The 21,557-nt window shown below is 40.7% G+C and overlaps 1 protein-coding gene across 1 annotated transcript; it reads right to left on the bottom strand.

Moving 5' to 3' along the window:
• Nucleotides 1-1,603: 1,603 nt before the first annotated feature.
• Nucleotides 1,604-20,185, bottom strand: LOC138043531 (tetratricopeptide repeat protein 33-like). Its single transcript, XM_068889856.1, has 5 exons — nucleotides 19,951-20,185; nucleotides 17,538-17,619; nucleotides 8,118-8,249; nucleotides 6,534-6,584; nucleotides 1,604-2,316 (listed from the first exon to the last, which is right to left on the bottom strand). The coding sequence occupies exons 1-5, from the start codon at nucleotides 20,178-20,180 to the stop codon at nucleotides 2,107-2,109; spliced, it is 705 nt and encodes a 234-aa protein (XP_068745957.1). The 5' UTR covers nucleotides 20,181-20,185; the 3' UTR covers nucleotides 1,604-2,106.
• Nucleotides 20,186-21,557: the final 1,372 nt, after the last annotated feature.

The following is a 21,557-nucleotide window of genomic DNA, read 5'->3' as shown; positions in this document are numbered from 1 at the left end:
TCACGAGTGCTAAGTGTTTATCCAATGAATACACGGAAACTATAGTATTGCGGGTTAGGGACTTTCAACAACTGAATTTCGGGATTAATCCAATAAGGAGTTTAAAAAGTTTGTGTCCTTTTCGTTAGGATGTTCTTCCTTTCCAACGAGAAGAGATTAACACAGTCAACTGGGATTGTTGGGCCACTAGAGCCGCTTTTTTGAAATCAGTGTTGCTACACGACACTCACACAGCCGTTTTCAAATACAAAAGTGGCTATTAGTACGTGACAGGAACCCATGACCCGGAGCCTACAGCTCCCATACTGGGCCTATGTAACGGCATTTTTACAGACCGATCTATTTTTAGACTATCTTTTCCCGAAAAAACAAAGGCAGTTCCCGTTCGGTGACCCTATGACGTCAGCGTAATTTCTTGTAATTGGTCATCGTGTTCCTGTGGGAGTCTCATTCGCGGGAAATTCAATCTAAAAATAAATCGGCCGTGACACGAACACACTAGAGTTGTAGGCTCCGGGTCATGAGTTCCTGTACATGACCCGTACAGCAATCTATTCATACGGGAGTGTTCTAGGAATGATTGTTACAGGTTCAATAACACTCGGAAAACCTTAAGGCCCGTGCAAACGCTCGCAACATTGTTGGCCAACAAGACGCAACATTGTTGGGCCCAACATGTTGCGAGCGTTTGCACACATGTTGTGTGTTGTTGCGTGTTGTTGCGACTTGTTGGATGAAGTTTGAAACTGGTCAAACTTCATCCAACAAGTCGCAACAACACGCAACAACACACAACATGTGTGCAAACGCTCGCAACATGTTGGACCCAACAATGTTGCGTCTTGTTGGCCAACAATGTTGCGAGCGTTTGCACGGGCCTTTACTCGTCTTTTAATTCTTTATATACAGTTCAGCTATCTTACAACGGCACCGATGCCTGTTTTAAATTTCACGAAATATTTCCTTCGTCTCGATGTCTCCGGCCATCTGACCTGACTTGTGTTTCTCGCATTTAAGGCTAAGCACCCATTTTAAAACGGTTAGATTTCAATAACCACGTGGCTATGTCGTTCAAGGCTAGGGTTAGAACCTGTAATAATCATTTTAACCCTTTGATTACTATCTGGCAAAATACGTCCAGCTTTATCCACGGTCCCATCTACCCCTTGTGACGTCATCACTTTTAACGTTCAGGAACAGCTTTGTCCACTAACTTGTGCAGGGAGAAGAGATTTTTCAAACTATACCAGAATGAGCACAATTCAGTCAAGGAAACTGGAGAAACGGCCAAAAAAACAATGTAACACTAACCTGAAAATCTCCATGAAAAGCTTGCTCCATTACCCACCTACCTTTCTGAGCACCTAATTCTAAGATGATGAAAGGTTTCTCAGAAACTCTTCCCACCAAAATAAAGCCTACCAAATGCCCAGCAAGTTGAAAAAAAAATTCAGGCAAGGAAAGCGAAAAGAGAGGGAAGGAGAGAAAGCGAAAAGTGAAAGTCGAAAGTGTTGTGCTACTTTTAAACCCAAAAACTGTCGAAATTTAGCTTTCTGCGCATGCCCGAACTTTGCAAGCGCTTATTTTGCACCTGGCTGAAAAGGCCGCGGAGTGTATAACCTGGAAACGGGTTTGTAGGGAGATTTAGCTCTTAAACACCACGACAGTGACCAAAAAACCCCTCAACTAGCTTTAAAACGTGCTTTTCGGCCAAATCTCCAGTAGCCAAAGGGTTAAGAGGCCTCCAATACGAATAGCAAATGAAGGTCGGTGTACGGGTCCCGTACGAATAGCCACTGCCTTTCAAATACGCCTTTCAGCACTGGTGTGAGGCTTAACTTTGCTTCGGCGACCTCCTGTGATCAAGTTACCGTGGATGCGCTGAGCAAAGCAAAAATGAAGGAAGTTCTTCCAAAAACATCGGCCTGTCCTCCCGCACCGGGAGCCATGATAGGCGTTCATTTGTCAGAACAAAAACTGAGACCCCCTCTCCAAAATCGAAGTTTTGCAAACGATGCGGTTGACCCTTTACAGCAAAGGATAACGAAAAATCCTCTTGTGCGACCTGGGTGATGGCCGAGGTTTCGAGAAACGACCAAACGACAATCATCTCACAGGAGGCAGTTTAGTGCATTCTGAAATAACAATTTGGTCTTCATCGGCATTGGCAAATTCATTTGTAATATCTGCTGCATATATTTTCCAAAGTTTTTTTTCTTCTTCAGTTGCTGTAGAGTTGCAGTTACCATCCTGCTTTTCCTTTTGTCGCTTTTGGTCTCGAAGTTTCCAAGCCCAGTGTAAGTCCTCTGTCCACATCTATAGAAGAAATCAGTAATTAATACATCCATCTAAACATCTCGATGAAAGAAATGTATTTATTTGAAGTCCTTTCACGGGAACACATAGCCCAACAAATTAACCCGCTCCAACCTGCGTGACTTCATAGCTCAGTTGGTAAAACATTGCAGGGTTAGCCTTATTTTTGGTGGGGGTAACTGCAGCTGTCTGCAGCTGTTTCTCTTTACTTGATTGATTAATTAATTGCCTTTATTCACAGATGCCAGTGATGTTTAGCAAGGAGACTCTCCGTGAAACCGATAGGCTTTTCGACCGTTTGTTTTTGTTATGGATATACGCATTGCTTATCGTAGCGATCTAATTGGATGAATTTCAGCTTTTGCGGAATTGTTCCGCGGCACGCAATGCCTGTCGGTTGAAGGTGGACTTTTAAAGCAGGCTGAAGGTGGTTTTGCGCATGCTTGATTTGTTGGCCACATCGGGTTGGTGTTAAGGTGTGTTCACCCTGCCTTTAATGCTTTTTCATCTAATTATGTGCATTCCTGGACAATACGTTTCCACTGCTTACTGCTAGTCTTCGTCAGGCGATGAAAACTAATAATAAAGCACACATTTTTACAGCTCTGAGAGTATTTTGGATTACGTCAGCTTTGGAAAGGACGAAAGAAGAGTAAGGGACAGTCTTAGGCGGATCTGGGGGTGGTTTCAGCGATTTGACCAACAGGTGTTGCACTGTCTCTTTACTTTCTCCAGTGACATAGTCGGCATTTGTCTTGCTCTATTAGTCCTCTCGGTTTCTTCCACGCTCTTGTAGCGAAAAGATTGATGCCGTTTTCCTCGGGTCCGTGTTGCTCCTCAACCAACTAACTATCACTTAGCTTTAATTATAATTATAATTATAATAATTCGTATAATTATTACAATTATATAAAAATTAAAATTAAAACTTATTTAATTAAAGATAATGAAAATAATGATGATGATGATGATGATGATGATGATGATGATTATTACTATAATTATTATCATCATCTTTAATTTACGGTGCCTTTGTTAAAGAAAGAGGTTGAGATTGCATCTCTATAAGCGTGCAGAAGAAAGATTGCAAAGCTCGTTCACGCGTTCGTGAAATTGCGGCAATAGTTGTAAAGGAATGTTGCCATTAGTTGGATGACCACTGGATGAATCAAATGTTAATTTCCGTGTGTAGTAACTAAATTATCAATTATCTGTTACCACTCCGTCTGGCAAACTAAGGAAAAATCCAAGAGGTCTAATTGCAAAAAGAAGTACCAACCCATTCAGTCATTGAGCAAAAGTCTGGCTCGAGAAATTGTGCACTCAGCTCTGATGAACAATACTTGTGCATGAACAATGATATCAGTTCAGCGTATTTCAACAAAACAGTAATCGATTTTACTTCCTCCCCAAACGTTCGAGAGTCATGTTGAATTTTTGAAGCAGAGGAAGGTTGGGAATAGAGAAAAAAATTGCTATACCAAGGGGGTGGGATATTCTCGAGATAAAGGAAGTAGGGAGAGGAAGGGAAGAAAAAGTAGTCTTTCCGAACTCGATGTTCTTTCAAGAAACGCAGTTGATGACCGCGTGAAGGTCAATCAAAGTAAAAGAAAAAGAGAATTGCGCACTTTGTAGAGACTTTCAATTCCCCTCTTAGTTCTTCATCTTGGGATGACTCGTAATTTACTTCCAGAGCAAACAGATCAAGTGAAGATATGATACTCGCAGTAGTTATAAACGCAATTCATATTTTATGAATTGCGTAGAGAAGCCTGAAAATTTCAGGACTTCAACGGGGTTTGAACCCGTGACCTCGCGATACCGGTGCGACGCTCTAACCAACTGAGCTTTGAAGCCACTGATGTTGTGAGCTGGTCATTTGTGGGTTCCCATGTTCCCGTGATGAATGAATCAATGAACGAAATGATATATGAAATGAACCATAAAAAATTATATTGTACTGCGGATATGAAATCAACTGAAGCTATAATCCTCGCAGTTAGTTTCATAACTGCGGGGATCATACCTTCCTTTGATTTCATATCCGCCGTTCAATGTATGATTCATTTTATAGATCATTTCGTTGAGAAAACAGAGGCAATTTTTTCTCTGGTATCTGGAAAAGGTTTACTTGGAGCGCCCCAACACTGCCTTTGGAAAAAGCTTTATATCACACAGCGGTTCTCTGTTGGCTAGTGACGTATTCGGTGGATAGCGCTACCACTTTTGCAAGATATTAGTTCAAATAATGCAAACTATGACAGGAAACAGCTAAGCACAAACCTTCTCAAGTTGATTAATTAACTGCGATGATCGTTTTCACTTACATTTATATAGCTGAATCAAAATCCAATATTGCCAACAGATATATTTTTTATTAATTTTTGCCAACTGTCCAAATTTAAAATAAATTGAATAGTCTTTGCTGTAACGTTTTCTTCAGCTTTGAACAAAGCGTCCAAGAATGTACTTTCCATCAAGCAATCAAATGTCAAGATAAATAAAAGAACCAAGTATTGGCCAATCAGGTTGCACCTATTAGGGAGCTTAAGCACGCGACGTTGTTGAGCCACAGAAAGGACACCGGAAGTGAACATTTCGCTCGCCAGGACAGTGGTTTCTCTCATATTTTTAAACTAACCGTCTCTAGAAGTGAGAACAAACCGTTTTTGGAAGCTTTATAATTAATACGTTTCAGGATTACCCGTACATGCTTGTCCAATTTGGACTGCCAGTCCTCAAAATTTTTCTCAACCAATTATTTCCAAATTGGACAGCATGTAGTCCCATTACATATACGAATTACGTAACTGCAGCTCAAATCTAACAAATTTTCATATATTCAGTATCTCAGAGGCATCTTCAGTGGGCGGGGTTGAAAGCAGCTTCCCACACTGATTGCTGTTGGGAACATACCGAGTACAGTGAATACTTAAAGGGAACCTCCACTAAAACAGGAATATATCTTTAAAATAGTTAACATAATGCTCTCAATCAAAATTGTTCGAGCGTTTTCCAATGGAATCGTTTGTATCCGAAATAAATGAATTTCAAAAACGCTTGTTTTGGTTTTTAAATTTCCCGGGCGCCGCCATCTTGAATAATTGTGACGTGTCATGGTTGCCCTATTGTTTTAAAACAAAAGCTCTTTGTGAAAATACAAAAGAGCAACCATACTAGACGTCACAATTATTCAAGATGGCGGCGCCCAGGAAATTTGAAAACCAAAACAATCGTTTTTGAAATTCATTTATCTCGGATACAAACGATTCCATTAGAAAACGTTTGAACAATTTTTATTGTAAACATTATGTTAAATATTTTGAAGTTGTATTCTTGTTTTAGTGGAGGTTTCCTTTAACAACTATTCACCGACACTGACATGAATAGTAGCTTTAGTATATACTAAAACAGTGAGATAATATAGCACAAAAAGATCATTTTACCTCATTTACTTCCGCAACGATTACAGTATTTTCGGGCGCAAATCCCGCGCGAGTCCGCGCGAGTTGCTCGAAGGTGGATAGCAAAGGATATTCGGAGTTTGAGTAGCCACAAATTAGTGACCTTTAGATTGGAGGACGAAGACGAATACGAGTTCGAGTTTTCCGTACTGAGCATGCGCATAAGATTTGGAGGCCGACATTTTTCGAAGGGCGCGTGCTCAGAACGGAAAACTCTTAGTCGTAGTCGTCCTCGTCTTCTGATCTAAAGGTCCTTATTATATTTGAGCCGGCAGAGGAGATCTCGGCGAAGCCATTTCTCTTATCTTTGAAAAGGACGAATTCATCTTTTCATCAGAACATGCACACCTTATTCCAATATGGCCGCCATTTTAGTATTCTTTTGTTTCCATGCAAATTGACCCTTATGGCCTCGTTCAAGGTTAAATATTCTTCTGAATTTTACGTTTGCAAGCGAGGCCATAAGGGCCAATTTGCATGGAAACAAAAGAATACTAAAATGACGGCCATTTTGGAATAAAGTGTATACTGTGGAGATCTGGATCGATAAAAAGCTTGTTGATTTTAGCAGGGTTATACATGACGAGTTCTTGGCGTACTGAAGTAGATAACTTTCTAATTTTAAAATAATGATTTAGGAGTTCATTGTATTGCCTTTATTTTTCGGCATGAAGCCTAAAGAGGAATCTTTGGGATACCTATCCACCCATCTCTCGGCTGCGGAGTTTGAACTTGAAAAGTATAAATTCTCACCTCTAAGTCACCTGGTTGCAGATGAACTGCTCTGGAGAAACTCTTTACACCCTGACAAAAAAAATGATAATAGTAAAAATAAAATATGAAGAAAGACGTTTTTAACCAGGTTTTTAGTATTTTTAAGAATGTTTAGATATGTTTTATCGCAGGTTTTTATAGTTGAAAAGAAGATTGAACTAAAAAATTTTCTGAGCATGCGCGGTGGCCTCATGGTTAGTGTGCTCGACTTTGGATCGAGTGGTCCGGGTTTGGGTCCTGGCCGGGGGCATTGTGTTGTGTTCTTAGGCAAGACACTTTACTCCCAGAGTGCCTCTCTCCACCCAGGTGTATAAATGGGTACCGGCGAAAATGCTGGGGTAACCCTGCCATAAACTGGCATCCGATCCAGGGGGGAGTAGAAATGCTCCTTGTTGCTTCATGCCACAGAAACCGGGATAAGCTCCGGCTCTGATGGGCCACTTGGCTCGTAAACAGACTTTACTTTTGCGCACATAAAAAAAAGATCTTCAAGCCTAGGGCGCGTGGTCACAACTTAGAAACTTGCATTCGTAAGAGACACGTTCGATTTCAAAGAGGCCACGATTCTTTAGGCCAGCACCGAGAATTACAACCTCCCACCGGTTCCAATCAAAGCGCAATGAAGAGGGGACGTCCATCAATCAAATAAATGTATTTATTTTGCCATAGACGAAAGAGCGAAGTTAACCGCGCACCGGTGGCTCAGTTGGTTGAGCACCGAGCTGAGGAGAAAGTGCTGCCTTTGTAATTACATCTGCAAATGGTTAGACTCTCTAGTCTTCTCGAATAAGGACAATAAACCGTTGGCCCCGTCTCACAACCCTTCAATGTTTGTAATCCTGTGGGACGTAAAAGAACCCACACACTATTCTCAAAGAGTAGGGCAAGTAGTTCCCGGTGTTGTGGTCTGTCTTCTGTCGTATATCATGGTTGGGAGGGTAAATGATCGGAGATACTAGCTACATCAAGCTACTCTAAAAGCCGAGGGTAAATAAACATATATGATACATGAAGAGTGCTTAAATTGTCCAGATAAGTGCCAAACGTATTCAAAACATTCGGGCGTCGTAGCTGAACGACTCAACTACCCTAAAGCAAGACGATTTCCTTCACAGGTCTCGTGGATTCCCTTTAAGTTTAATTTATATCGCGAAAGAAACTCTTAGGAAGCTCAGCACACACATATCTTTCTGAGAAAGGGATCTGAATTAATTAACACTTCGAACCTGGGGCAGCTGTAAGTGTCAACTATTACTAGTCCGTCTAGGGCGCTTCATGCTGCAGAAACCGGAGATAAGCGCCGGCCTGATGGGCCCTCTAGGCTCGTAGCAGACTTTACCTTTCACCTTACCTAGGGCGCTGATTGAAATGATTGAAGCTCCTGGTGACGAGAATGGAGCGCAACAACGAATTTACGCTCTGCGCACATGGACTTAAAACATCTTCAAGCCTGATGCGCATGCTCAGGAAAAAAACTGACCCTTGTGCTGCCCTAAAGTTTGCTTAAAAACAACCACGTTATTTCAATGGAACTATGAGCTTTTTGATAACAGTGATACTTGCCATTTCAACGTCGCCATATCCCATCTGTGCGCGCCCAAGTGTCTGATGCGCGACAAACCAGTGAGAGTTGAGTGAAACAGCTTTCTCCGCAGCTTCTATGGCAGGAAATAACTCGTGTAGCTCCAAAAGTACCTTGGACATAAATCATTTTAGTTCACTATCACCTTAAACAGTTGATGTTCTTGAAACTATTTTTCAAGAGAAAAAGGGCTGTAAATCTCTTACTGCATTCAATAAAGTTGCTGGTGGAGCCTAGCCTAGCTTTTTTTTCTGTGACTTAGACATTATCCACCAATCACAGTGTAACTCTAAAAAATCCCGAACGAACTCGCAGGAGTCGTGCGCGGCGGCCACGTATTCTCATGGAGAAACAAGGGCGGACACAGTGGAACACGCGTTCAAAAGGGTTTGCAATGTATTTGGATTTGACAGTTTGAATACGCACTAGAAGGAGTACATCAACTACATCGTTCTTTGAAAGAGGAGAAGGATGTTTTTGTCAATCTGCTAAGGGGTTTTGGAAAGTCGCTAATTTAGCAGGCTTTGCCGTTGGTATATTCGTGCTAGCAGTCAACTGACGAAAAAAATATCGACGTGATTCCGCTTAACAGCCCGACAAAAGATTAACTATTTCGCCTAAATTCCCTTTCCGAAACCCGTTAGCAGATTGAAAAAAATATCCTTCTTCTCTTGAACGATGTACTGATACACTCCTCCCGGTACAGCATTCAAACTGTCAAAACCAAAAACATTGCAAACCTTTTTGAACGCGTATTCCACTGTGTCCGCCATTGTTTCTCCACGAGAATACGTGGCCGCCGCGGACGAATCCTGCGAGTTAGTTCTGGAATTTCTAGAGTTAAACTGTGATTGGTGGATAATTTCTACGTCACAGAAATCGTTTGGCAGCTTGAGCTCCCCTTTTTGGGGGAGAGAAACGGCCGCCGGAAATACGTCTGCGCACAAAGGCTAGTGGGAACCAAGTTTGGACTGGCCACCACAACACGTGACAACCATTAGACTGCACCCTCTTCTACAAGATTTGGATGTTAAATTCGGGAGCCAAACAGCAAGGGTAGGAGTTAATTTAAGAGAACATTTTCTCTTTGTTGCATTATCTTCACTTTAGAGTGGTTTTCAGTTGAGTGTCGAAAGTAATTAGATAATTACTTTGGTTTGATTACTTCACTCAGTGATTGATTCAAAGTTCTCGCGCCACTTTTTTAACCAATCAGAGGTGAAACCAAAACCAATCGTGGCTTGCGCGTGCACATTTTTCCGCGCTTTGTGTCGGCTACATTTAATTACTTCGAGTTTTGATTGGTTTACTGGATTATCTCCGTCCTTTTTGATTGGCCAAAGTAATTACTTTGGTTTTGGTTTTACGACACTCATTCGAAAACCGCTCTATTACACATCCACCAAAATCTTAACATGCTGTTTTTTTTCTCTTCATATCCACATCCACTTCAGGTTTATTACGAACTCACAACATGAAGAGCTCCCAGTTCGCTTGACAGCTCTATTGTTAAGTAATGCATCGGTAGCGAAGAAGTCGTGGGTTCGAATCCCGTTCACACTTGAGTTTTCCACGATTTCCTGTCGTTACTGGATCAGTAACGCCCATAACTGCCAATAGTCTTACTCTTAAAAATCTCAACACGCTCCTTTCCGCCCAGTTAAAAAATATGCCGCATCTTCTCATCGTAGCTATCACCGGCTTAACCTTCTAAAAGAAGCCTGGTTTCGTGATGAAGATTGTCTTTGGTTTTTTCTTGCTTCGCTCAACGATTTACTTGATTTTTAATAACGAGTGAACCACTTCAAAAAGAAAAATTCTGCATTCAATTGCAGCAGCCTGCTATTGCATAACGAACACTTCAAGATTATATACCATTTTGAAATCTTGTAAAGTGCACTTTCCAAACTAACATTTTAGAAAAATGATGAAGCAAAATGAAATGCTTTTTTTTCTCGAAAATTTGACCATAATTCAACCGTAATTCAACCATTATTTTGTGGTCTTCACAGAGCTTCTGTTTTTCTTTCCAATTGCAGTTTGCTGGGAAAAAGTGTTGCTTTTGTAAGATCATCTGCAAATGGCTCGACTTTCAAGTCTTCTTGGATAAGGGCTACAATAATAAACCGCAGGCCCCATCTCACAAATATCTCCCATGTTCACAAGTTCATAAGTGGGACGTTGAAGAACCCACACACTGTTCGAGAAGAGTAGGGGATGGTGGAGTCTCTGGTGTTTGGCTGTCCTGTTCGCCGGCTTGGCGTGATGTTGTTAAAAAAGCCTTATGGTGTATGACGCCAGAATCAGCCAGATGTCAAACAGGACTTTGCTGGAACACGTAAAAGGTAAAATGTAGAATATGTTGCCGGTCATTTTGTTCCTTAGGTTAATTGCAACCAAACTAGGTCATTTTGTTTTAACCTAGGTCATTTTGTTTCAACCTAGGTTGAAATTGATAGTAGGAAACATCAATAAAAACCCATCAATTATTAGTAAGTATGTGTAAAATATTGGTTAGTAAATTGGTCCTAGAGGAAAGGGGATAAACTTAGTGCAGCTTAGATTTTCATGAGTATTTTATAAAACCCCAATGGTTGTTAAGTCTAGGCACTGATTTTAAATGGTTAGCATTAGGGTTAGGGTTAGGCAGGCATACAGTGCATGATAACCGATTCTACTTTCCTTTCTCAGAGATTTTTAGGACATTGTTCATTGATGAATCTCCTTAGGATGGTAGAGGGCAACAATATTGAATTATCGTCCAAGGAATAAAAGAACTGAAACATACATGATGTCTTGTTGATTTTTAATTTGTTTAGTTATTCCCTCTATCTTTTGCTTACTTTGAATTCGCAATAATCAAAGGCAAGTAAAAACAAACTTTGAAAAGTCAGGGAAAAGGGTTTCATATCCTATTGATTAGCTATTTTGTAGGCTCTTGTAAGTGTTATTTCTTTTGAATTATGAAATAAGATATTTCCTTTTCTTTTTTTTCAATTTTGCTGAGTCTGCTTGTAGTGATAAATCCAAATTTTGTGATTATTTTGGCACAGTCCCCTTCAAGTTCTTCAATTTGAGCAAGTAGCACATTTGGATGAAGGGGCGTTTCCTTTTCCATTTTATTAATTTTCCACGACACATAATCCTGAAGTTCAAACTTCTTCTTTTTCTTCTTCCCTTTCTGGTGTATGATAACTGCAAAAGGCAGACTGCTGGCTGCCTGCAAATAGCGCTGATAAGCAGTATTTAAGCTAAACACCCATTTCAAATAGTGCTGATAAACAGTATTTAAGCCTCAGGATCCATTTTTGAGAGGTTAGCTTTCAATAACGGTGATCCAGGGCTAGTCTGCAGTCCGCGGTCTGCGGTTGGCAAGTGTCAGACACCGCTCTCCTTTAATGTCAGGCTCATCCTGCCACTTTTTCAAATTATTCTCCATTTTCCTGCTCTGCATGTGAGTTAGTTGTGACTTGTCCACTCATTTGTGGCTTTTTAATTTCTTTTCTCCTAGAGATTCGGAAAACCACTTCATACTGCATTTTGCCAATTGTTCTGTGAATGGTTATGTGTTTTTTTTTACAAGCGGTTTCTCCAAGATGATGACACCAGTGGTTCGGAGACGAGTTCTTTTCTTTGATTCAACTGCAAAGGTTATCTTTTGTTGTTCTATTTGCCCATGCCACCATCTTTTTTTCACTGTGGGATTGCTGTGTTTGCGGCGAAAATCGGTTTGTTATCATGACTAGAAATGATGCGTTGATCCTGGTGTATTTTGCATAGCGATGTAAATAAACTTGGTACAATATTTGACTATTAAGTCTCACTTTATATCATTTACGCATGTGCGAAATGGTGGTTGTCATGAAGGCTTGGAAATAGCTTAACAACTTGGAGAAAGGTGTTTTCTTTTTTATTCCCCCTAAAAATCCAGGCCCCATTTTTTTAAATTACATCCCCCAAAAAAAGGGAAACCCTTTTTTAGACAGTTCATAATAACCTAGGTTGAAACAAAATGACTTAGTTGGTTGCAAATTAACCTAAGGAACAAAATGACCTACAACAAATATTTGGATATGAATCCAAGGTCTTGAGACAAATTCCATAGCTTACTATTGCTTTTCTAGTAGATAATAATAATTCTATCACATGACCAGAAGGCAGAGATCCCATGAGATAGCACGGCGCTTGCGCAAGTCATTGCACGATTTGCGCTTAACGCGGTACGTCATACAAATTCTTGGAGCTTGGTTTTTCTACACTAAAAACCTTTTCTGACACAAATTGCCGGAGAGGTTAACGTAGTTAGCCTTAGTTGGAACCCAGCTTAGGCTCTAACGTAGTTGGGTGCCAATAATTCAGTGTGATTATGTCCGATCACGAAGACCACACAACTGACGAGCGCGCCCCTGAAACGTCAACGAACAGAGGCGCCCAGAATATGCCTTCAGCAAACGCTTTCGCGGATATCTTCAAAGCTGCCATGGCTCCAGTTCTGAGCCAGCTGACGAACTTGAACGAGAATGTAAGCTCAGTGCTCCTGAACGGGCACGACGACTCCGATGAGGACGGTGAAACCGCCTCTAATGACGGGCCCGCCAAATCTGCGGACATGGATGCGAATTTATCCGCGCTCCTCGCCTCTGCGGGCAAAGGTGCCAATGACGAGGCTATGCCGGGCGAAGACCTCTTGAAGGAACTCGCGCAGGACTTAACAGTAAGCGAGAAGACTTCTCCGCCCCTTCACGAAGGTCTGGCGGCTATTTTTAATAATCTTTTGTCAGAAAAGATGGGGGACGAGAAGCTCAAGGTCAAACTGGACAAATATTCTCGTCCAGAAAATGTCAAGGGTCTGCGAACCCCGAAAGTGAACCCCTCAATCTGGAGCCAACTTTCGACTACCATGAAAGCTCAAGATGTCCGATCGCAGAAGGGACAAAACACTCTTATCGGCGCCATTACAGCCATGACAAAAGCGCGCCGATTTGGCGCTGGGAAAGTACAGCCAAGACAAAGAAAGAACTGATCACCTTGTTGACAGATGCTGTTGCAATGGCACTTCAATACAACCCCGAGGTGAATCACTCCCGACGCCTGGCCATGAAGAAAGAGATGCATAAAGACTATGCCGCGTTATGAAACCTGTCCACTGTTGATGGCACCACAGAGTACCTGTTCGGAGATTTGTCAAAACCCGCGAAGGATATCACAGAGGCCAATAAGTTGACGAAAAGGGTTCGCCCTCAACATTCCGGGAATTCCCGTGGCGATAAGTACGCTGGGCGCTCAACATATGGCTCGAGCCAGCGAAGATTCCAGCCTTACCCTAGAGGAAAATCCTGTGATTTTTTAGGCAAAAGTCGCTTCTCAAAGCCGCCGAGAAAGAAAAAGGACGGCGAAACCAGCCAGCGCCAATGAAGGTGTCTGAGGTATGTAATGCAAACATGACATCTTCGTCTATTGACATTGTACATAGCTTGGTAAAATCACAAACTAGTTTCCAAGCCGGAGAGCTCAAGCATTTTTTGCCGCAGTGGGAAGCGACCACTACTGACCCTACTATTCTTCAGATAGTTACTGGAGTTAAACTTGAATTTAAAGACAGTGTTGCACCCATGCAACATTGCGGCAGACCTAGTATCTTTAACAGTCATCAACATTCAATTGTCAACGCGGAAATTGATAAACTTCTCGCTAAAGGGGTCATTATTCCGGCGGCACAGGAGACAGGGGAATTTATTTCCACAGTATTTTTACGACCGAAAAAAGAAGGCACGCACCGTACCATTCTTAATCTCAAAGCGTGTAACGAATTTATAGCTTACCATCATTTTAAAATGGATACTCTAGAGGCTGCTGTAAACATGATGAGACCAGGTTGTTTCATGGCTTCGGTGGACTTAAAGGACGCGTATTATACCGTTCCTATCCACCCATCTCACCAGAAATACTTAAAGTTCTGTTTTGACGGTGTTTTCCACAAATATACCTGTTTGCCTAATGGCCTAGCTAGTGCCCCGCGCATATTTACTAAACTATTGAAACCTGTGTATGCCACCCTACGCAGCATGGGACATCTCAATTCAGGGTATAATGACGATTCTTATCTACAGGGCGACACCTTTGCGGAATGTCATAAAAATGTCATCGACACTATCATGCTGTTTACCAAATTAGGGTTTCATATCCATCCAGACAAATTGGTCTTCGTACCCTCTCAGAAATTAACTTTCCTAGGGTTTGTACTGGATTCTATTGCTATGACAGTTACGCCTACAGGGGAAAAAGTTCAACGGATTCTGTCTGTCTGCGCTACGCTCTTAAAAACACAAATGCCCACAATAAGACAGGTCGCAGAGGTTATCGGTATTCTGGTGTCCAATTTTCCCGGTGCTCAGTATGGACCACTTCACTATCGCCACCTAGAGCGGGATAAATATCTCGCACTCATAGCAAACAAGGGCGATTACGGGGGGAAAATGCAATTATCCCCTCCCGCTCTAACAGAAATTCAGTGGTGGCGTGATAATGCCGTAACTCTCAAACGAGATATCCTACGCGACCACCCCAGCACTTCAATTCAGTCCGACGCATCAACATTGGGGTGGGGAGCTGTTTTTGGCAGTCAGAAGACGGAGGGGAGATGGACCCATTCGGAAGCTGAATACCATATAAACATATTGGAATTACTTGCAGCCTTTTTTGCGTTTAAGTGTTTTTGTAGCCATATGAACAACTGCCACATCCAAATTCAGATCGACAATACCACAGCCCTCGCTTATATCAACAATATGGGGGGATCAAAATCCAAGGAACTTAACCAGCTAGCTGTTCAAATTTGGGAATGGTGCATATCACGAGATATTTGGCTCTCAGCTGTGCACATACCTGGTCGGCTGAACACTGGGGCTGATGAGAAATCACGCGTGTTCTCAGATAATCACGAGTGGATGTTAAACAAACACTCGTTTTACAGGATCCTGTTGCGCCACCCCGGCCTCGATTTCGACTTGTTTGCAAGCCGCTTAAACTATCAGATCAGTAGTTACTGCTCATGGCAAGCAGACCCTAACAGTGCACACGTAGACGCATTTACTATGAATTGGAATGGGCACAAATTTTATGCTTTTCCACCCTTTAGCCTTCTTCCAAGATGCCTTCAGAAGATCAGTCAAGACCGAGCACAGGCTGTACTAATCGCCCCACTTTGGCCAACTCAAACGTGGTTTCCTACGACATTTGTGCGACCAGCCCTGGATCCTGCTTCCACGACCAGATCTTCTACACCACCCCTCCCGCAGTGGCCCACATCCACTACACAGGAATCTTCATCTGATGGTATGTCCTGTGTCAGGGAATCCTTCAGTCATTACCATTTTCCAGAGGAGGTTACCGACATTCTCATGGCATCCTGGAGGAAAGGCACTAAAAAACAGTATGCCACATACGTTAAAAAATGGATGGCATTTTGTCGTGAACGGAAAATTAATTGTTATTCACCACCACTGAGCGACGCCCTTCAATTTCTCTTGGGGCTATTTAATCAAGGGCTTAGCTACTCAACCCTTAACACTGCTCGCTCTGCCTTATCTACCATTGTTACGATAGACGGGGAGGGGAGCTTTGGTAGCAACCATATTGTTACCCGGTTTATGAAAGGGGTCTTTGAATCGCGTAGACCCAAACCTAAATATGACAAAATTTGGGATGTTTCAGTGGTTTTAAAACATTTATCTTCTTTATACCCCAATGAAAAACTGTCTTTAAAGGATTTAACGCACAAGGTCCTTATGCTAATTCTCTTAGTTTCGAGTCAACGAGGGCAATCGATACACTACCTAGATCTACAGCATCTTACCATGGAGGAGGATAATTATTCCTTTGACGTCGCTGAGCATGTCAAGACCAGTACCCCCAGTAGCCCACACACGAGGATTGACATTGCTACCTATGAGCCAGACAGTACAATTTGCCCTTTGACTTGTCTGAAAGCATACATCAACAAGACCAAGGCTTTGCGCAATAACGAAACAAAACTGTTTATTAGTTATGTTAGGCCCCATAAACCTGTATCTAGGGACACGGTCTCTAGGTGGACTAAGGACACTCTTAGATTTTGTGGTATTGATACAAAGGTATTCACGGCACATAGCACTAGGTCAGCATCCGTTTCCAAAGCTAATGAAAAGGACGTCCCTGTCCATGAGATCATGGCAAAGGCAGGCTGGAAGTCTGCCGCGACCTTCCGTAAATATTACAACAAACCGGTTATTCAAGGAAACAGCCTTGCTTCCGCAATCCTTGACCAGTGAAAGCTTTGATATGTTTTTCGGAATAGTGCATGTGCTACGTTGCTCATTTTGTTACTGTTAGACAATATATTACAAACATGGTTATCCTTGTTTATGCTCACCCTCTTACTTTTGTGTGGCTTTCATGCCTCTTGTTCGAGTGCATGTCGTATGGGTGCATCTACGCTTTAAAGTCTCATGGGATCTCTGCCTTCTGGTCATGTGATAGAATTGGAAAATTAAACGAGACTTACCTGTAAATTGAAGTTTGATTGAGATTCTATCACATGACATCAGAAGGCGAGAGATCACATGCCCTCCACTATCACACCCACCCTCTCTTTGGCACTTTTGGTTGCCGGTCTCTTACGGCACTTGGCTTTTTCAGCCTGCCTACTATTTTAGATGCACCCTGTACATGGCTTTTAATTATGACTTGCGCAAGCGCCGAGCTATCTCATGTGATCTCTCGCCTTCTGATGTCATGTGATAGAATCTCAATCAAACTTCAACTTACAGGTAAGTCTCGTTTAATTTTCCAATTATTGTCCAGAATGCATTTTATGTAATTAATTAAGAAATCTTAGAATTGATCATCTATTTTGGCTATTAATAGTTAACAGTTAATCAATAGTTTTTATTATTATAATTACTGTGTAATTTAGGACTTCTTATGTGTACAATATTTATCTTATTATTACTTGATGCATTTTAGTCAGTGTCCCAATTAGTGGTCTACCTGTGGACTGCTATAACATTACAACAATCAAATGAAGTTATTATTATTATTATTTCCCTGTCTCAAAATCTCAACGAAGACTTACATTAAAAAGAACATTGATATTGTCCTAAATGTTCAAGAGTCATGTTAAATAATGCAGATGCATCAAAGATGTGCTGTTAAGGAGCTTATGCAAGGATGATGATGAAAATGGGAATGTCAGCAGAGAATGTAACCATTATGCAATAATATCCCAATATTTTCCAAGTTGATCAGAATGTACAGGTTATGTACTATAAGGCAAATTTTTTGGAGATTGTGTTCTCTTCAACATCATAACTTCTTCAGCCCCCTACTACCTTGCTTGGATGGTAAAATAAATTCTGTTTTACCTGTGACTTCATTTCATAAAGTTTCTCATTTTTTGGTGTTAACGCTATTGCTTCATTCCATCTTGTGATGGCTTCCCAGTACCTTAAATTACAGTTCAAATTTTAATATTATAACACCTACAATAATTACAGTCGAACCTCGATTATACGGACTCGTTGGGACTAGACAAAATAGTCGAGATAATCTTGGGTCCGGATAATCGAGATTATGAATATCAATGAAGAACAAAAACTGATTATATTAAGAAAGCAACATTTAATCGTGAAACAAAACATTTGCAAATTGTTTGGAAAACAATATGGTCTACACCTTCACTGTCCAATGTGAATACAACATGTCCACATGTCTGCAAAATTCATGATCTTTTCCTTGTTCTTGCAGATATCAGATATCTGCCACTTACTAATGCCATATTCAGCTACCAAATTGTTAGATTTTTCTCCTTCCTCTAATTGCAAAATTATAGACTGTTTTATCTTTTATTGAAAGAACAGATTGCATACGCTTCAAGGACATTATGATCATGAATAAACATTCCTGATGCAGTAGAGCTTGTTTATTTTGCATACCCCACTGAACGAGCCAATAGAGCGTGAAATTTCACTCAGCAACAAAGCAACTCTAAGCCAATCAGAACTCATTCGAAAGTTCTTCATTTGTTAAGAAGGGTGCAAGCGCTGCTTTTGCTTTTGCAAGCGAAACAAACTCGCCTTTACTTCACTTTTCAATGCTGTAGTTTGAAAAGAATATGGCTATGGATCTTGATCATGACTAATAAATATTCATGACAAAATTGGGATCAGAGAAGAAGTCTGGGTAATCGAGGTCCAACTGTGTTAAGAAAAACAAACATGATGTGAATTTGTAAAGTAAATCTCGTGGCTTTTTTCAGCTAGAGACACCATTTTCCAGTGGCTAGAGTACTACACCAGGTTCAGAGGAATTCAAAGTCAGCAACGCTAAAGACAAGGCAGGTCTAAAACACAGGCCTCATTCCACAGATCAAGACTAGAAGTCCCTGCTCTACTGATGAACAACTAAGCCAAAAGGTTCCCTTTATTTATCTGTGGCACAGTGACAAATTGTACACTGACCTGTGATGTGTGTTTTAGACTGCCACTAAAGACTGAAGCTTGACTTGTCCAAATGTTTTCCTTGATTTGAAATATTTCTTTCCCATTTCACTGTCATTTATCTATATCTCTTGTTTACAAACATTAATGTCACATTTCTTTTCACATTCAAATTTGCCAACCACGGAAGAAAAGTATGGCATGCCTTTTCTGTCAATAATTTAAATATGTGTTAAGCACATGTATTATTTTGTTTGGCTCCTTTTATTTTATATTCGTTTTCTATGTGTATTTATATTTGTGCTGTAATTTTGTTTTCATTCTAATTAAGTATGCAACACATGATCGCTTCAATCCGTGTATTGCAAGGTTTCGGTCGGCTGATGATATGTTTTGATATGGAGAATAGATTCTTTTTCAAATCGTTTTCCTTTGTATACTGTTGTCGTTCTAGGAAAGAGATCTCCTTTTCTGAAATTTAAACAAGTAACTTTATAGTTAGCTTGAAGTTGTTAGTTTGTGCAATGAACAGGTTGATTTCCTGTTTATCTACGTGCCATAGTGTGAAAATGCCATAAATAAACCGTTCCACGTTGTTGGTTTAACTTTGCTCTGGCTTAGCATTTTTGTTTCAATTTCTGGGTGGTGGACAAAACACTATCCCCTAGACCATTGACTACCCTGATGGACTACCCTAAAAATACTATTTCAAACTGATGAGTACTTATTGGTCTACAAGTACGCAGGGTCTCAAATAGTCCTTAAATCTAAAAAGGACAAAAAATAATAAATGTGCTTAACACTTATATTTAAATTTATGGGAAGAGATGTAAAATATACCAAAGTAAAATAAAAAAGCATATTGAAAGGAAATAGAAATTTCACAACAGAAATGTAATACATGCATTACACAATCAAGCTGTTTGAAGATTGACTGGAAAGGCGCACCAGAGAAAAGAAATCATTGTTTCAACAGCAAATTAGGTTCTGGTTGGCATATTTTAAAATGAAGAGAAACATCGGTATTAAATTGCATTTGAGCATATCCAAATACCAAATACACGATACGTAAATGATACATGATCAGCGAATTATAGACTGTTAATATGTGCTTTCCAAACATGGCAACCTGTCTGCAACCATAGAAAACCACTGAGACCTTACAGCGTCAGTGCATGCATCAGACTAAACTAAATTCTCATAAGAAAACAGCCGTAGCTTAACAAGAACAGATTTACAGCTGAGCTAGATTAAGCTTTAAGTAACCAGTAATGTACTAAAAATATTGTACAAGCGAATGGTACATAAATATGATGTGCTTAACACATGTCTAGCTTACCGTTGTTCTTCTGCAAGAGAAACTCCTTCGTCTTCAAGCCTCTTACTTTTAATTAGGCTGTCTTCGATACTAAGTATTCCGCTTCTCTTTACCAAAAGAACACGCCAGTCCTCTTCATATGGTCCATTTTCATCGTTTTCTGCAATCTGATTGCTATCATCAAATAGGGGAGCTCTTTTTCTTGCAACATTTTGAGGAAGTTTTCGTTTCCAACCGAACGTAGTCGCCATTTTGTTGTTAACGATAACTTAACTGGTCAGCGCATTTACTAATATCAGATTGCCCACTCATATAAGCGATGCCATTTGATCTTCGGGCTCATGAACGCAATAAATACATTACAATTGTCAGAATTGTGTGAAGGTTGTAATTGAAACGTAAATATATTCGATATGGAAATCAAACTTGTGTAAACATGACCCTGAAGGATCACAAAAAATAACCTGCGAACGAATGGACTCAAGTTTGGTCTTCCTCGATGATACTCGACGCTAGAAGGCCTGTCCTTGTTATCTCTTTGTAAATTGATAACGTTGTGGCAAAATGAATTGAGAAAATTGGGTAATTCGATAAAACTAATAACAGGTAGCACGCGAATAGCGGAAGGTAAAATGTTTTGCTTTGGTATTCAGTGGTGCTGAAAAGGCTTTTGTAGACCTCTTTCATGATGAAGGGCAAATAAAATATTCTTTTGTTTTAATGCTAATAAGCCTTTTTAGCCTCGCTACGACGAGCAAATTTCAAAAGAATATTTGTTTCAAAATGAGGGCAGTAGGCACCCTGCCAGCAGAGCCTCTCTAAAACTCACCAGAGGGTGAGCAAGAGAGGATCTGCAGAAATTGTGTCAAGTCTTTTTACGTCACCGCAGCCCAAGTATCTGGGGTAGTCACTCCGGTCAAACCGGTTTAGGCAGCGAGCGCATCATATTTTTGACAAAGCGAAGGTTCAAAATCGAGCCTTCAGTACAAAAATCAATATGGCGTCTAAGAGTGTGATCGAGGCTTGGCCTGGGTTTGACTCTGTCTCCAAGCAACGGCTCACGCATACTCAATAAAGACTTTACACGATTTCTGCAGAGTCCTTTCTTTCTCGTCGAGTTAAGAAAGGCTCTACTGGAAGGGTGGGCAGTATGTCTAAGTATGTCTAATTAACATAAATATAAAAGAATATAAAGGAGGTCTACATTTATGAAAGTGGTCTCTATAAAGGTAAATTCATGTATTGTGCAAATGATCATTTTATTTCTTGTTCATGAGCTAGTATTTGGCTATCACACACATCACAACAGCATTAATCTCGTACCCAGATCTCACTCTGTCACTGGAAATGTGAGATCTGGCAAAGTTCGACAATACACCCTTTTTCATTGGCTACTAAAAAAAAGGTTGCGGCAATGCAATCTACGCTCTGATTTGCTTATTTCGTGGGGCACTTCAGTGAAGGTAAAGTGAAGGTTTAGTTTTCGCAAGTGCATGTGCTGTTTTGAATAAATGCCAGTTGTGCGGAGGAAAGTTTTGTTTTTTTCCGACGCCAGAAAAGCTTTACAGTTGAGGAAAATCATTTAAAAAATTTGCTACGTTTGTGCAAATGGTACCGACGAAAGCCCC

Source organism: Montipora capricornis, chromosome 3 (assembly GCF_036669925.1).
Source record: "Montipora capricornis isolate CH-2021 chromosome 3, ASM3666992v2, whole genome shotgun sequence".
NCBI classification, from domain to species: Eukaryota; Metazoa; Cnidaria; class Anthozoa; order Scleractinia; family Acroporidae; genus Montipora; species Montipora capricornis.
Note: the sequence above shows the minus strand (reverse complement) of the source record. Positions and strands in the feature narration are given on the sequence as shown.

Coding starts and splice junctions, on each gene's coding strand:
- LOC138043531 (XM_068889856.1), bottom strand. CDS start 20,180: ATGGCGACTACGTTCGGTTGGAAACGAAAACTTCCTCAAAATGTTGCA. Junction 17,620..19,950: donor TCTCTTGCAGAAGAACAACG/GTAAGCTAGACA, acceptor CTGTAATTTAAG/GTACTGGGAAGCCATCACAA. Junction 8,250..17,537: donor TTTATGAAATGAAGTCACAG/GTAAAACAGAAT, acceptor TTTATGTCCAAG/GTACTTTTGGAGCTACACGA.